The 18,382-nt window shown below is 33.8% G+C and overlaps 1 protein-coding gene across 2 annotated transcripts in view; it reads right to left on the bottom strand.

Moving 5' to 3' along the window:
- The window catches only part of GLE1 (GLE1 RNA export mediator), a 41,230-nt gene that overhangs the window by 12,713 nt on the left and 10,135 nt on the right, over positions 1-18,382 (bottom strand). For both annotated transcript variants that reach the window (XM_074293801.1, XM_074293803.1), the window contains 3 exons: positions 10,394-10,542; positions 8,767-8,827; positions 7,919-8,173 (listed from right to left, as the gene is read on the bottom strand). In XM_074293801.1, the coding sequence (XP_074149902.1) occupies positions 7,919-8,173; positions 8,767-8,827; positions 10,394-10,542 (465 nt within the window). The remainder of the gene's footprint in view (positions 1-7,918; positions 8,174-8,766; positions 8,828-10,393; positions 10,543-18,382) is intronic.

Below are 18,382 nucleotides of genomic sequence, written 5' to 3'. Positions count from 1 at the left end.
TACTAGTTACTTTTAGCCATGTAGAAAAAGAATTCTCTTGATACCAAGTATTAAGCAATTAAACTTAAGTCTCAATCCTACAAAGCTAAAATTGATAAAGATTATTTTTGTCTACCCAAAATGCTTTTCTATATTTTTATTATATGATTTGAAAAACAATTATTTTCCCCAGTTATGTGTAAAACCTTTTTTTGGGGTTATAAATAAAGATTCACATTTTTACATATTTCCTTATGAATCATGTAGGAAGGAAAAAAATCAGAATAAAATAAAAAACCACAAGAGAAAGAAAAAACAGAAGAAAAAGAAAAAAAAAAAGTTAACATAGTATGTGATCATTTACATTAAGTCTCCAAAGTTCTCTCTCTGGATGCAGATGGCATTTTCTATTCCAAGTTTATTGGGATTGTCTTGGATCACTGAACTGATGAGAAGAATCAAGTCTTTCATAGTTATCTTCACACAATTTGTGCTCTTTTTCCATACAATATATTCTTGGTTCTGCTTGTTTTGCTCAGTTTGTGCAAATCTTTCCAGACCTTTCTAAATCAGGCTATTCATCAATTTTTATATAACAATAATATTCCAATTACTTTCATATACTATATCTTAAGCCATTCCCCAACTGATGGGCATATATACATTTTCCAATTCTTTGACACCACAAAAAGAGGTACTACAGTTCTGTACAAGTGGATCCTTTTCCCTCTTTTATGATTTCTTTGAAATGCAGATCCAGTAGTAGTATTGCTGGATCAATGGTGATACACATAACTTTATAGCCCTTTGGGCACAGTTCCAAATTGCTCTTCAGAATGGTTGGATCATTTCACAACCCCACCAACAACGCATTAGTGTCCCAGTTTTCCCACATCCCCTCTGACATTTATCATTACTGAAATTTTCTTGTCATCTTAGCCAATCTGAGAGGTGTGAGGTAATACTTCAGAGTTCTTTTAATTTGCATTTCTCTAATTAATGACAGAGGATTTTTCATATAATTAGATTACTCAAATAGTTCTATTTTAGAAAACAAGTAATTTTTTCTCATATGCTACAAATGATTTTAATTTCTTCACCTGAAAACTGTTCCTTCTTTTGACCATTTATATTGACTTATATTCTTACAAGTTTGACGCAGTTCTTTATATATTTTAGAAATGAAGCCTTTATCAGAAGCAATGGTTGTAAAATTTTTCCCCCAGCTCTCTGCTTCCCTTTTAATCTTTTCTGCATTGGTTTTGTTTGTATTTTTTAAATTTAATGGAATCAGTTATCCATTTTTCATTTCATACTTTCATTAATTATCTTTTTCTTCTTTGGCCATAAAGTCCTCCCTTCTCCAAAGATCACTTAGGAAACTATCCCTTGGTCTCCTAATTTGCTTACAGAATCATTCTTTATGCCTAAATCATTTGCCTATTTTGACCTTATTTTGGTATGGGGTGTAAGATATAGGTTTAAGCCAAGTGACATATTATTTTCCAGTTTTCCCAGAAATTTTATGAACCCAGAGTTTTGGGTTTATTAAGTAACCAAACTACTATGATCATTGATTATTGTGTCGTGTTTATCTAACCTAATTCCACACCTGATCCACACCACTCTATTTCTTAGCCAGTATCAGAGGGTTTTGATGACTATAGTTTTATAATAGAGTTTTTGGTCCGGTACTCATAATAGTCACTGTCCTTTGTATTCTTTAACTTTTTTGTTCTTCCAGACGAATTATGTTAGGTTTTTTTTTTTTTTTTTAGCTCTATAAAATAATTTTTTGGCAGTTTAGTATGGCACTGAACAGTCTATTTAGATAGAACTGTCATTTTTATTATGTTAGCTCAATCTAACCTTGATATTTTTCCAACTGCTCAAGTGTTTTGTAATTGTGTTCATATAGTTCCTGGGTTTGTCTTGAGAGGTAGATACTCAAATATTTTATTTTGTTTAAAGTTATTTTAAATGAAATTTCTCTTACTATGTCTTGCTGCTGGGCTTCATTAGTAATGATTCGTGTGTATTTACTTTATATCCTGCAACTTTGCTAAAGCCAATAATTGTTTCAAGTAAATTTTTAGATGATTCTCTAGAATTCTCTAAGTATACCATCATATCATCTAGAAAGAGTGATAGTTTTATCTCCTCACATTGTCTACTCTAATTTCTTTAATTTCTTTTTTTTTCTTATTGCTAAAGCCAACATTTCTAGTACAATATTGAATAATAGTGGTGATAATGAGCATCCTTGTTTTCACCCTTGATCTTACTGGCAATGTCTGGCTTCTTCCCATTATAAATTACTTGCTGATACTTTTAAATAGATGCTATTTATTATTTTAAGGAAAACTCCATTTATTCCTTACTCTTTAGGGTTTTTAATAGGAATGGGTATTATTTTGTTACAAGCTTTTTCTGCATCTATTAAGATCATCATATATTTCTGTTAGTTTGTCATTCATATGGTCAATAATGGCAATAATTTTCCTTATATTAAATCAGTTCTGTAAACTGGTATAAATCTCACTTGGCATAGTGTATTATCTTGCTGATAAATTGTTGTAATCTCTTTGTTAAATGTTTTATTTAAAATTTTTGCATCAATCTTCATTAGGGAGATAGATGTATAATTTTCTTTTTCTATTTTGGCTCTCTCTTGTTCAAGCATAAACATCATATTTGTGTTATAGAAGGAATTTGACAGGACTCCTTTACCTATTTTTCTAAATAGTTTACATAGTATGGGAATTAATTATTTTTTAAATGTTTGGCAAAATTCACTTCTAAATCCATTTAGTTCTGGATACTTTTTTTTCACAAGGAGTTCATAGTTTGTTCAATTCCTTTTTCTAAAATAGGATTATTTAAGTAATTTATCCCCTATTTTTTTAATCTAGAAAATTTGTATTTTTGTAAATATTCATACATGTCAATTAAATTGTCATATTTGTTTAGCATACAAATAATTCCTACTTATTGCTTTAATTTCTTCTTCATTGGTGATACATTTACCCTTTTCATTTTTGATGCTGGTAATTTATTTTTTTTTCTTTCTTTTTTCTAATCAAATTAACCAAAAGTTTATCTATTTTGTTTTTTTTTTTTTCATAAAAACAATTCTTAATTTTATTAATCAGTTCAAGTTTTCTTACTTTTCATTTTATTAATCTATCCTTTGAAAATCAAAAAATGATTTTCCAAATTTCTAATTTAGAATTGGAATTAATTTTTAATGTTATTTTTCTAGCTTTTTTGGTTCCATGCCCAATTCACTGTTCTCTTCTTTTTCTACTTTATTCATATGACTATTTAGAAATACAAAGTTTTCCCTAAGAACTGCTTTGGATGCATCCCATAGGTTTTGGTATGTTGTCTCATTATTGTCATTCTCTTTGATGAAATTATTGGTTATTTTTATTTGTTGTTTGACCCACTTATTCCTTAATATTAGGTTATTCAATTTCCAATTGGTTTCTAGTCTGTCTTTTCCTGGCCTTTTATTGAATGTAGTTTTTATTGCCTCATAATCTGAAAAGGAAGCATTTACTATTTCGGCCTTTTTGCATTTGATTGTGAAAGTTTTTATGTATATAATACATGATCAATTTTTGGTAGGTGCCATGTACTGTTGAAAAAAAGGTTTATCCTTTTCTATTGCTATTTAATTTTCTCCAGGTCTACCATATCTAAGTTTTCTAAGATTCTATAAATCTCCCGAGTTTCTTTCTTGTTTACTCTGAAGTTAGATTTATCTGTGTTTGAGAGAGGAAGATTGAGGCCCCTCACCAACATAGTTTTGCTGTCTATTTCTTCCTGAAACTGGCTTAAACAACTTCTCTAAGAATATGGATTCTGTGCCACTTGGTGCATATACCTTTAGTATTGATACTACTTCATTATCTACAGTACCCTTTAAGAAAATGTAGTTTCCTTCCCTATTTCTTTTAATTGGATCTATTTTTGCTTTTTGTTTTATCGGAGGATCAGAATTGCTACCCCAGCTTTTTTTTCTTTTTGCTTCAGCTGAAGCATAATGAATTCTCCTCCAGTCCTTTACTACCCCTTATTCCGTAAGTACCTTTTTGTTTCAAATGTGTTTCTAGAAAATAACATATTGTAGGATTAATTTTTTAATCCATTCTGAGATCCACTTCTGTTTTATGGGAGAGTTCATCCCATTCATATTCACACTTATGATTACAATCTTTCACCAGCATCCTCTTTTCTCTCTTATATTATAGACTTTTGTTCTCTTTCTACCTTGTCCCTAATTAGTAATAGTAGTGTGTTTTGTTTGTGACTCACCCTATTCTCAATCTTTATTGCCCTTCCTTTTATCACCCCTCCTCTCTGCTAAAACATACTTTTCTCAAGAGTTACAAGTATCATTTTCTCATCTAAACATGTAAACAATTTAACCTTTAAATAATTTTTTTGTTTCCTGTTTATCTTTTTCTCTGGAGTCCTGTATTTAAAGATCAAATTTTCCATTCAATTCTGATTTTTTCAAAGAAATTACTGAAAGTTCCTTATTTTACTGAAAAATCCATCTCTTCCTCTGATGATGCTCAGTTTTGCTAGAGAGTTACTTCTTGGTGGTAATCCTAGGTTTGCCTAGACTCTCCAATCCATTATTTTGGAAGCTGCCAGATCCTGGATAATCTTGACTGTGGCTCCTTGATACCTGAATTGGTTTTCTTCTTGATGCTTGTAGCATTTTTTTCTTCTGAAGTTTCTACAACAATATTTCTTGAGTTTTCCTTGTGGGATCTCTTTCCAGAGGTGATTGATGGCTTCTTTCAGTGAATATTTTGCCCTATGGTTCTAGTATATTATGGCAGTTTTCCTTGATGATTTCTTTCTTTTTTAAATTTTATTTTAATAGTTTTTATTTACCAGATATATGTATGGGTAATTTTACAACACTGACAATTGCCAAACCTTTTGTTTTAATTTTTCCCCTCCTTCCCCCCACCCCGATGGCAGGTTGACCAATACATGTTCAATATGTTAAAGTATAAATTAAATACAATATATGTATACATGTCCAAACAGCTGTTTTGCTGTACAAAAAGAATCAGACTTTGAAATAGTATATAATTAGCCTGTGAAGGAAATAAAAAAATGCAGGCAGACAAAAATAGAGGGATTGGGAATTCTATGTAGTGGTTCATAGTCATCTCCCATAGTTCTTTTGCTGAGTGTAGCTAGTTCAGTTCATTACTACTCTATTGGAACTGATTTGGTTCATCTCAATGTTGAAGATGGCCATGTCCATCAGAATTTATCTTCATATAGTATTGTTGTTGAAGTATACAATGATCTCCTGGTCCTGCTCATTTCACTCAGCATCAGTTCATCCAAGTCTCTCCAGGCCTTTCTGAAATCATCCTGTTGGTCATTTCTTACAGAACAATAATATTCCATAATATTCATATACCACAATTTATTCAGCCATTCTCCAATTGATGGGAATCCACTTGGTTTCCAGTTTCTGGACACTACAAAGAGGGCTGCCACAAAGATTCTTGCACTTACAGGTCCCTTTCCCTTCTTTAAGATCTCTTTAGGATATAAGCCCAGTAATAACACTGCTAGGTCAAAGGGTATGCACAGTTTGATAACTTTTTGAGCATAGTTCCAAATTGCTCTCCAGAATGGCTGGATGTGTTCACAATTCCACCAACAATGTATCAGTGTCCCTACTTTCCCACATCCCCTCCAACATTCTGCATTATCTTTCCCTGTCATTCTAGCCAATCTGACAGGTGTGTAGTGGTATCTCAGAGTTGTCTTAATTTGCATTTCTCTGATTAAAAATGACTTGGAGCATCTTTACATATGGCTAGAAATAGTTTCAATTTCTTCATCTGAGAATTATCTGTTCATATCCTTTGACCATTTATCCTTGATGATTTCTTAAAGAATGTTATCCACACTATTTTTTTCATCATGGCCTTCAGGTAGATTAATAAATTTTAAATTGTCTCTCCTGAATCTATTTTCCAGGTTGGCTATTTTTCCAATGAGGTTTTTTATATTTTCTTCCATTTTTCCAGTTTTTAAAAGTTTGTTTGATTGATCCTTGATGTTCTTAAAGACTCATTAGTTACCATTTATCTGGCCCTAGGTTTTTTTTTTTTTTGTTTTCTTGCTGAGGCAATTGTGGTTTAAGCGATTTGCCTAGCGTCACATAGCTAGGAAGATGGTACCCGTTTTTAATGTATGATTTTCTTCAGTTAACTTTTCTCTTTTTGTCCATTTGATTAATTCTATTTTTAAAGGTAGTGTTTTCCTTAGCGAATTTGTTTTGCAAATGACCAATTGTGTTTTTTAAGGAATTGTGTTCTTCAGTCAATTTTTATATTTTTATTTCTAAGCTGTCTCCTCTCTCTTGAATACATCTTTTTTCTTTTACCTATTTTTCTTCTACCTCTCTTATTTGCCTTTTAAAATCCTTTTATGAGTGTTCCTAAGAAGTCTCTTTGGGCTTAAGACCAATTCATATCACCCTTTGGAGATTTCCTATGTGGGCATTTTGTCCTCATTCTGAGTAGTCATTTTGGTCTTCCCTTCTCCACAAAAGCTTTCTACAATTAAGATTCTTTTTTGTTTCTTGCTCATTTTCTTTCTTTCTCTTAAGGTCAAGTTCTGCTCCTGGGCAGCTCTTGGACACTGTCCCAAGATTTTTATGAAGGTCTGAGCCTTGGTTTTGAGGATAGGGGCCCCTTGTGTTTGTTGCCTTGCTCACAACAAGGGTAACCCTGACTACTTTCTCCAGATAATAGCCTGGTTTCTTGAGCTGGTCCTGGGGGATGCCCCTCTGATCTGCTCTGTTACTGAGCTAGGATCAAGCATCTTAGTTGCTGATCTGATGTGATTAAGATCCTCTCACTGGTTTTTCCAAATACTATCTGGGCTGGGCTGAACACTCCCTTTTGCTCCAGTGAGACTGACCTTTCTTAAAGTCCTTCCAATTTATCTTGAACTAGAAAGTAGTTTCATTTTATCAGGCTCTGTTCAGAGGTTTGGTTTCATGTGGTTTTCAAGGAAAATGTATTTTTATTATATAAGACTTACATGAAATTGCATAAAAGGATTTTTTGGGTCTAAATTCATTATTCCTTTAGGATAGAGAGCTCCTGATGGAAAACTCCTTTGACCAATATAGACTGACCCTTGATCTACAACTTAAAAGAAAGTAGTTTCTTTCTTTTTTTTTAAATTTTATTTTTTATTATAGATTTTTATTTACAAGACATATGCATGGGTAATTTTTCAGCATTGATCCTTGCAAAACCTTCTGTTCCAACCTTTCCTCTCCTCCCCCACATCCCCTCACCTGGCAGTTAGTTCAATACATGTTAAATATGTTAAAGTATATGTTAAATACAATATATGTATACATATTACCTTGCTGCACAAGTAAAATTGGATTTAGAAATAAGGTAAAAATAACCTGAGAAGGAAAACAAAAATGCAATAACAGGACAATAACAGGAGTGGAAATGGTATGTTATGGTCCACACTTGTTCCCATTGTTAAAAGACAGTAGTTTCAAGTATGAGAAGCTATGACTTGCCCAGAGTGAGAGAGTACAAGTACAAGGCTGGATTTAAAGAACTCACCTCTTTCTCTCCTATACCACAATGAGATTCACACATAATGGTAGGGAAAAGAAACATGAAGATATCCTCAAACTACAGTGATGGTAGGCACTGACTCAATCACAGAGCAAATTCTTTTTTAAAAAACTTTCTCTCCAAGTGGATAGAAAGGGAAATTGAGGTCACAAGTTGTCAAATATTTGTCTTAGTATGTTGTAGTAAAGCCAAAATAATGTAATTATTTATTTAACCATAAGAAAATATCTGTGAAAAAACTGCTCAGGAAAAGGAAGAACATTGCTGGGTAAATCTCTTACCTCACTGGTGGTCCGAATGATACCTGAGATAAGCCCACATAAATGGTTTCCTTTGCTTCCATAACTAGACAGGTCTATTCTCAGAAGATCTTTGTGCTGATAATTAGGGTCCAGCTGTTGGTTGAGCTGCAACACCTCCTCTTGAAGGGCATAGAGACGCCGCAAACGATCCTGACCTTCTTCCTTTCTAAGCCGCTCTTGTTCTATCTGCCTCAACCGCTGTTGTTCAGCTTCACGTAGCTTCAGGTTGAGAATCTATAAAGAGGAACATCGGGTGAAAAATCTAGTCTAGTGACTAGAAAAAAATCTAGTGACTTCTAAGCCCTTTACTTTCATATCTTAAGTTCTATAGAGTCTAACCACTTTGTAAGTAGGGAGAATTCCAGGCAAAGAAATTCTCCATAATCACTTGGAGGCAATGATGAGAAAAATCAAACAGGTTGTAGTGTGACATAAAGGGAGGTCTCTATTATCAGAGATGTTCAAATAGAGAAGCTTTCAGATATCAGAGATACTGAAACAGAATTCCTGAATTATTTGAAAGAGCAAACCAGAGGCAGCTAGATAGCACAGTAGATAGGCCCTGGAGTCAGGAGGACCTGAGTTCAAATACATCCTCAGACACTTCCTAGACGTGTGACCCTGGGCAAGTCACTTAACCCCAATTGCCTCGGGAAAAATAAAAAAGAAAAGAAAAGAAAAAAAGACCTAAATGACCTAAGTATTTTTCAGAATTTAAGATACTATAAATCAAATTCTAGTATTCCAAACCCAACTAGAAAGATGTTGTAATAGGTACACAAAAGCTTCTCAATCACACTTTCCAAATTCATTTTCCAGCCTCTGACCTTGGCTCTATGACGGTGTTCCTCTTTTAACTTCTCCTGCTGACCTTGTGCTTCTTTGAAACTGAAATAGATTCAGAAGGGAAAAAAAAATTAGGAATTCCTATTCAAAAATTATTCTCCACACAACATACAATTGGTATAATAATACAAACAATACTAAAAAGTATCCAAATTCAGATCAGTAATTTTTGGTCAGTAATGACCAAACTTGGTTCCAAAAAAACAAATGAAAATACAATATTCATTTTTCCTCACAGGAGAGAGATGTAGGACAACAGATATGAAATGCTGCAGATATCATCATATGCAATCACTCAGTTTATTGTTTTTGTATCTTTTTTTTTTTTAAACATGTTATAACTATAGGATTTGAGAAATAGTGTCATTGTGAAAGGAAAGAGTCTTAAAAGTCAAGATGAATTGGGTTCAAGTTCTACAATTGAGACATATGAGTTATCTGATCAAAGACAAGTCATCTAACTTCTTAGTATCCCAGATAATTCTCTAAGAATATAAACTGAAAGACAACTGATTGACTGCATCAGTAGAGAATGAACAGAACAGGACACTTTTTATCTCCTAAAAAAGAGAAAAACAAAAACATCACTCCCAGCCTCCACACTCTCCACTACTGCCATAAGGGAAGGGAGGATCAGTGGTGGGGAAGAGGTTTTACTGAGAGAGGACTATAATATAAAAGACATCAGTAACACATTTAAAAATTATTTTTATAAATGTACTAAAGGTCAATGAATTTTAGATCAACTTTCTTTTTTTTAAATTTTTTTTTCAACAAATATATGCAAAGATAGTTTTCACCATTGATCTTTGTAAAATCTTGTTCCACATTTTTCTCCCTTTCCTCCTCCCTCCTCCCTTTTAGACAGCAAGCAATTCACTATACATTAAACACATGCAATTCTCCTAAACATATTTCCATATTTGTTATGGTGAACAAGAAAATCAGATCAAAAGGGGAAAAAAACTACAAGGAAAGAAAAAAAACCAAGCAAACAAACATCACCACCACAAAAAGTGAAAATACTGTACTTTGATCTACATTCAGACAGAATCTTTCATAAGAAATAATGTTCTGGGGGCAGCTAGGTAGCGCAGTGGATAGAGAACCAGCCCTGAATTCAGGAGGACCCGAGTTCAAATATGGTCTCAGACACTTAACGCTTCCTAGCTATGTGATCCTGGGCAAGTCACTAAACCCCAGCCTCAGAAAAAATAAAAAATAAATAAATAAAAATAATGTTCTTTGGATCTTTTTGTTATGGACCATACCTAAGTGAAGTGGCAAATCAATTCTCCAAGTGCCTCCACAGCTGTGAATCATAACACTTGAAGGAGTTGCAAAGCAGCCTTTACTAACAAAGATAGTCCTTGCGGATTGGAAATGAAATAAACTGGAGGCAGAGGAGAGAGATTAGAGAACACAAATGCCTCTCAGTCTCTTTGTGTCATCATCATCACCCTCTCACATGAAGGTCTCAGACCTCCTGCAGCCACTTGCTGGTGGCTCCCGTATCACAACATCTTTTATTCCAGAATAACTGCTATCCATCTTTTATCTAACCTTTCTAACATTATCTGATACTGGTTAGCCTCTGGATGTTTCTACCTTTTCTCTATCACCTCACGAAGGTCCTGATATTCCTTGTGCTGTTTTAATGACTTTCGTTCATCAAACCGCTTCAGCTGCTCTGATGCCATTTCAGAGAGGACCCGTACCCTCCTTTCATGCTCCTCTTGCCATTGTCTTAATCCTTTCTGAAAGAAAGATTGAAAAATTGTATATTAGAAACAAACACAAAAGACCTGGACTTGAATCCTGGTTCTGCTCCTGTGTTATCTTAGGCAAATTTAATTTCTCTAGGACTCAGTTTCTCAATTTGTAAAAAGAGAGTTTGAATAGATGAATTCTGACATCCTTGACTCCAAGGATAGTGGTTCTATCTGCTGCACTACCTCACTATCCCAAAAGCCTTCTTTTTAAAAAAAACATTATTTATTTGTACCTCAAACATAAAGGGGGGGGGGGGAAAGTGTTCTCATAAACATGACAGAATCAAATAAGAGGTTTCTATATGAAACTGTGAATCTCCATTTTAAACTGGTTTGATTATCAAAAAAAGTATATCATTCCACATACTATTTTCAAAACTGTTATGCTTGTCTATGTTTCCTTCTGAACTTTTCTGTTCATTTTAAATATATTCCAATGGTTCTCTTATTTTTGATATCATTACTAATAATCTCCCCTATCTATCCACCCACCCCCAAATTAAAAACTGAAAGAAAAACAAAATCGTCATAAACAAGTAATAACAAGCTTTTGAAAGGAACATAAGGAAGGAACCCATACAAAATGTATGCATGCATCTTATATCTGTTACCTTTCTGATAGAGGTATATAACATCCTTCATCCATCTGCTGGGGATATGATCATTGATCTGAACTGCTAAGTTTTTTAAAGCGGCTTATCTTCATAATGTTGTTGGTATTGAATAAACTGTTCTGGTGGTCCTATTCTTATTACTTTGGTTCACATATTACCCAGAATTCCCTGAATTGTTTTTTTTTTTTTATAATTGCTTAAGGTATAATAAAGTTCTATTACCTTCATATACCACAATTTATTTAGGTATTCTCCAACTAATACACATCTCCCTTAGATGCTTCTTTTTTGCTTTAATTTTTTTTCCCCAATTTGATGTCTTCAAGATCAGAAAATCTGTTTTGCTCATGGCTATTCCCACTCTATTATTATCTTCACTCTTACCCTCCCACCTTTCACCCAAATACCCCTAATGCTTGTTCTCCTGCTGATTTTGATTCCTACATCAAATTCTGTGTGTGTGAGCACACGCATGCACACACAATCTTTTTTTTGTTCATTTCAAAATGAGATATATCTGATGTCTGCTACCAACACATTATCCTTTATGCTAGCATATTCTTCTCACATCTTAATTATGAAAAAATAACAGGTTCCACTTTCTTCTTCCTATATTACTAGGAAATAGCTTTCTCCTTTTACCCTTCTCTCTCTCCTTGAAATGCACATAAATTAATCCAAATCCAAATCCTTTTTTTAGTTTTTCTTAATTCCCCTGAGACTTAGGGTTCTTAAAGGACACTTGTTTCTTCTCTCTTTCTCCCTTTATATAAAAGTTAACCCTAAATTATCACATAGCCCCTTCCAAGTCATAAATACTGCTCAGACATTTTATTTTTCACTTAGGATTTCCTGAACAATAGGGTCTAGGATTTTTTGTTATAGTTTTCAATTCTTAAATTATCTCACCTAGATTTAAATTCTAGATCAGTTATTTTTTATATCAGATTATCTTATATTTTCTTCTATTTTTTTTCAATCTTTTCATTTTAGTCTATCATTTGTATTAGGTTTATTCTAGTTTCCAGGAACTCTGTTACTTGAGAAGTCTGCCCCTTTGTGACCTACGCTATTTATTCTCCTCTAAATTCTTTTTTCCTGAACTATCATTTCATTTAATTTCTTGCTTCATTTCATCTAGATATTCGTGTAGTCCTAGTCCTTATACAAAGTCCATTTTTTCCCCTTTGAGTCGTTGTTTACAGATGTTACAATTATTTCCTTCTTATTTTGGGAGAATATCTAGATCTAAAAGAATTTTTGGCAGTAGTAGTGATATTTATATTGATCCCTCCAGTTTTAATAGCTGAAATAGGGCTTTATGCCAGAAACAGACCCTACTGAGAGTTCTTCTCTTAATGGTTTTGCCTGAGTTCCGTTAGGTCTTGAATTAGGTCCTCTTAGTTCCTAAGCACAAGCCCCTGTGAACCTTGAAGTCTGGATCTACAGAACCCTCTATAATATCTCAGAACAGACCACTACTAAAGACACTGAAGATCCTATGGGTGGCCTGGGATTTTTAATGAACATTTGAAAGATAAAATTATGATCAGCAAGCACAATGATTTATTAAGCTAGGTATTGCAAATACATGACAATTCGGGACCAAGACTCCTCAACTTTGGTACTAGACTCCTAATTGGAGATGCTGAACAGGAGGAAGACAGATTTTTATGCATTAAAAAGATAATTAAATAAGATCAATTAATGAAAAAAAAAATTACCAGTGTAAAAACCAGGTTACAAAATTAGGTAACCTGATTTCTAATTGGAAGACTAAGGGCTTTCAAAGTTGAGAGGGGGATGAGTAAATTTTGTGAGTTGGGAGAAGTGACAATGAAGAGAACAATTCCCTGAAATAAAATAATAATAATAATAATAATAATATTAGGGTGCCCCCCCAAATCCATATTCAGTTAAAGGAACAAAGAAACATCAAGCTAGTTTTCAGATTAAGATATATGGGTTGCTCGAGATGGATAACTGAGAGAAAATATAGACTCAATTTTCAGATCTGACTGAGTTTCTGGTCAACATAACCTAAATCCTTAGTTATAAGGATCTCTAAGCAAAAGATAGAGGGGAGAGTTTAGCTTCCCAGCCACAAAGGGCTAAGTTTAAACAATACAATAAAGTTTTCTCACAATTCCCATTAATTGAATAAAAGCTTTCTCACCACTCAGAAATTGGACTAGATCTATAAATGAATAGAAAAGAAACTGACCTAGATCTAAAACTGAGTCAAAAGATGGAATCGATGTGGTTCAGATCCCACAATTCCCTCACCAGGTTGTAAATGACTTTAAAAAGTAAAAAGGAGTTTATATGTCATACTGGAGAGCAAGTGTTCTTAATCTAGGTAAGACAATTTTTTTGGTAAGTAAGCAAAGTCAAGATGAAAGCATATAGGCAGCAAATTGATGGAATTATCCCAATATTCCTCCTCAAAAAACTTTACAAGAATATCTCAAATTGGAATATGGAGCAGCAGATCCAACAAAAAGTTAGAATAAGATATTTTCCCAGACCAATAGAAATTAGAAGATTAGCAGAAGAGGCCTGAGACACCTGAGTGGTAATTGATCCAGAGCACAGTGCACAACTCAGAAATAGCAGTAGGAGGCTTTGCAGTTCTGGACTGCAGTTCCAAGGTAAAGAGGGGTGCTAGTGCTTTTAATTCAGGAATGAAGGGGACCTAGCTAAAATTGTAGGGCAGAGAAGAGTGCTTGCAGTGACTCACAAGGAAAAGGGGTCCTGGTCTCAGTTCTGAAATAAAAAGGAGCACCAGCACTTGTAACCACAAGAGCAGAGACCCTGGTCACAACACGAAAAGGATCACTTATACTTGCAGCAGCAGGGAAACAAAGTCCCTTCCTTGACAAAGACCAGAAGATAGGCAAGGAAAGCAGTGACCAACCACTCTCTAGATCCAATACTTTGGAAACACTGAAAACTTATAGATTCTAGGAACAACTTATGAAAATAGCACAAAAACCGTGAAACTTGGGAGAGCGCCTCCTTTACTCTGGTAAGAAATCCCAATATTAACAAAGTTAAAAGTCAAGAAATAGGCTGGGAAAATGAACAACAACAACAAAAGAACCTAACCATAAAAAGCTACTGTGCTGACAGGGAAGATCAAGACAGAGATGAAGAACACCACAATGTTAAAATACAGCTACAAAAAAAGTCTCAAAGAAAAAAATGTGAATTGGACACAAACCAAGCAATAATCCCTCAAAAAGGATTTTAGAAACAAAATAAGGGGAGAAGAAAATCTTGGAAAAGAAATACGAATGATGCCAGAAAATTGTGAACAGAGAGCCAATAGTTTGGTTAAAAGAGGCACAAAAAATAATTAAGAAATGCAAATTAAAACAACTCTGAGATACCACTACACACCTATCAGATTGGCTAAGATGACAGGAAAAGATAATGATGAATGTTGGAGGGGATGTGGAAAAACTGGGACACTGAAACATTGTTGGTGGAGTTGTGAATGAATCCAACCATTCTGGAGAGCAATCTGGAACTATGCCAAAGGGTTATCAACCTGTGCATACCCTTTAACCCAGCAGTGTTACTACTGGGTTTATATCCCAAAGAGATCAAAAAGGAGGAAAAGGGACCCACACGTGCAAAAATGTTTGTGGCAACCCTTTTTGTAGTGGCAAGAAACTGGAAACTGAGTGGATACCCATCAATTGGAGAATGGCTAAATAAGTTATAGTATATGGACGTTACAAAATACTATTGTTTTGTAAGAAACAACCAGCAGGATGATTTTAGAAAGGCTTGGAGACTTAAATGGACGGATGCTGAGTGAAGTGAGCAAAACCAGGAGATCATTGTATATGGAAACAACAAGATTATATGATGATTAATTCTGATGGACAAGGCTCTTTTTAACAATGAGGTGATTCATGCCAGGTGCAATGATCTTTTGATAAAGAAAGCCACTTGCACTCAGAGTGGACTGTGGGGACTGAGTGTGGAACACAACATAGTATTTTTCACTTTTTTTCATTGCTTATTTACTTGCATTTTGTTTTCTTTCTTATTTTTTCCCCCTTTTTACACTTATTTTTCTTGTGCAGCATTATTGTGGAAATATGTATAGAAGAACTGTACATGTTTAATATATTGGATTACTTGCTATCTAGGGAAGAAGGAAAGGAGAAATGAGAGAGAAAAATAATTTGAACACAAAGTTTTGCAAGTGTGAATATTGAAAATTATCTATGCATGTGTTTTGAAAATAAAAAATTTTATATAAAAAAAAAATCAAACTTTTTGTTGGAATTTGAATGAATGCCCATTAGCTAGGGAATGGACGAATAAGTTAGAGTATATGAATGTAATAGAATATTATTGTTCTATAAGAAATGATGAGCAGGCTGATTTCAAAAAGGCCTGGAAAGACAGACATAAACTGGTATTAAGTGAAGTGAACATTATCAAGAGAACATTGTCCACAGAAACAAGATGATGTGATGATCAACTGAGATGGAACTTGGCTTTTTCAGGTAATTCAGGCCAATTCCAATAGATTTGGGATGGAAAGTGCCATCCATATCCAGAGAGAGAACTATGGAGACTAAATGTGAATCAAAGCATAGTATGTATTTTCCACCTTTTTTTGCTCTCTTTTTTTTTTCTTCCTCCCATTTTGATTTATTTTTATATAGCATGAACAAAAATACATGTTTAGAAGAATTGCACGGTTTAACTTAATTTTGATTGCTTGCTGCCTTGGGGAGGGGGGAGGCGGAGGAAAGGAAGAAAAATTTGGAAGACAAGGTTTTACAAAGGTGAATTTTTAAAAAAATTGATTCAAGTTTTTTATTTTCAAAATATATGCATAGATAATTTAGCCATTGGATAACCTCGTGTTCCAATTTTCCCACTCCTTCCTTCTATCCCCTCTCCTCTAGGTTGTAAGTAATCCAATATATGTTATACATGGTAAAAATATATGTTAAATCTAACATATGCATACATATTTATATAATTATCTTGCTGCACAAGAAAAATCAAATCAAGAAGGAAAAAAAAAGTAAGAAAGAAAATAAAATTCAAGCAAACCACAACAAAAAGAGTGAAAATGCTATGTTGTACTCCACCCCTTAGTCCCCACAGTCCTCTCTATTCATCACAAGATCACTGGAACTGTCCTGAATCATCTCATGTTGAAGAGAGCCATGTCCATCAGAACTGATCGTCATATAATCTTCTTGTTGCTGTGTATAATAATGATCTTCTGGTTCTGCTAATTTCACTTAGCATCAGTTTAAGTCTCTCCAAGCCTCTCTAAAATCATGCTCCTGATTGTTTCATATTGAATAATAATATTCCATAACATTCATATACCATAATCTATTCACCTAGTCTTCAACTGATGGGCATCCACTCAGTTTCCAGTTTCTTGCCACTACAAAAAGGGTTGCCACAAACATTTTGCACTTGTGGGTCCCTTTCCCTTTTTTAAGACCTCTTTGGGATATAAGCCCAATAGAAAACACTGCTGGATCAAAAAGTACGCACAATTTTAATAACCCGCACAAAGATGAATGTTGAAAACTACCTATGCATATATTTAGAAAAAGACTGTATCCCCAAATTCTTCTTGCTCTTTCCCTTACTTTCACCCTCTCCCCAAGAAAGCAAACAATCTGATATAGGTTAAATATATGCAATTCTTTTAAACATATGTCTATATCTGTCATGTTGTGCAAAAAAAAAAAAAAAAAAAAAAAAAAAAAAGATCAGGGGCAACTAGATGGCACACTGGATAAAGCACTGGCCTTGGATTCTGGAGGACCTGAGTTTAAATCCAAACACTTAATATTTACTATGTGCTTGCATTTTTTTTTTCTTATTTATTTTTCCTTTTTAAACTGATTTTCTTGTGCAGCATTATTGTGGAAATAATGGGTAAGTCATTGAACTCCAATTGCCTCACCAGAAAAAAAAAAAAAAAGAAAATTCAGACTAAAAAGGGAAAAAAAAAAACCAAGAAAGAAACAAATGAGCAAAAAAGATGAAAATACTATCCTTCAATCCACAATCAGTCTTTATAGTTCTCTCCTTAGATGCAGATGGCATTTTCCACCTTAAATCTACTGGAATTGCTTTAAATCACTGCATTGTTGAAAAAAGCCAAGTCCATCACCATCAATCATCATACAATCTTGATGTTACTATATACATTTGCTTGGTTCTGCTCACTGAAGCATCGGTTCATTTAAATCTTTCCAGGCCTTTCTGAAATCAGCATCATTTCTTATAAAACAATAATATGCCATTACATTCATTTATCATAACTTATTCAGCCATTCTCCAATTGATAGGCATCCACTCAATTTCCAAGTTCTTACCACTACAAAGCTGCCACAAACATTTTTGCACATGTGGGTCTTTTCCCCTCTTTTATGATTTCATTGGGATACAGACCCAGTAGTGGCACTGCTGGATCACAGGTATACACAATTTGATAGCTCTTTGGTCATAGTTCCAAATTGCTCTACAGAATGGTTGGATTGGTTAACAACCCAACCAAAAATTAATTAATGTCCCAGTTTTCCCACATCCTCTCCAACATTCATCATTATCTTTTCTTAGCCAATCTGAAAGATGTGAAGTGGTACCTCAGAGTTGTTAGACATCATATTTTAAAAATTTATGAAACATGATGGAAATAGTATCCACATCCAGAGAAAAAACAAATGGAGACTGAATGCAGATTGAAACTTACTATTTTCATTTTATTTTATTTTGTACTTTTTTTCCTTTAGATGTTTCTTTTTTCACAACATGCTAATATGGAAAGATGTTTTACATGATTGCACATACATAACTTAACTAAAAATTCTTACCTTTTTAGGGAAAAGAAAGGGGAGAGAAGGAAAAATCTGGAACTCAAAATTTCTAAAAAATAAATATTTAAAAACTGTCTTTATTTGTAATTTTTAAAAATAAAATACTATTTTAGAATGTTATGATGGAAAACTGTCCTGACATCCTAGAAACAGAAGTTAAAACTGAAATGGAAAGAATTCATCAATTATCTCCTGAAAGAGAACCCAAAATGAAAACTCCCAGAAATATAGCCATTAGATTTAGAATCCATATTCCAGAATGCAAAGGAACTAGGAGTACAACTAAGGATAATTTACCCAATAAAACTGAGTATAAGCCTTCAGATGAAAAAA

The sequence above is a fragment of the Sminthopsis crassicaudata genome, chromosome 2, assembly GCF_048593235.1.
Source record: "Sminthopsis crassicaudata isolate SCR6 chromosome 2, ASM4859323v1, whole genome shotgun sequence".
Lineage (NCBI taxonomy): Eukaryota > Metazoa > Chordata > Mammalia > Dasyuromorphia > Dasyuridae > Sminthopsis > Sminthopsis crassicaudata.
The sequence above is the reverse complement of the archived record's forward strand: the minus strand, read 5'-3'. Positions and strand labels throughout refer to the sequence as shown.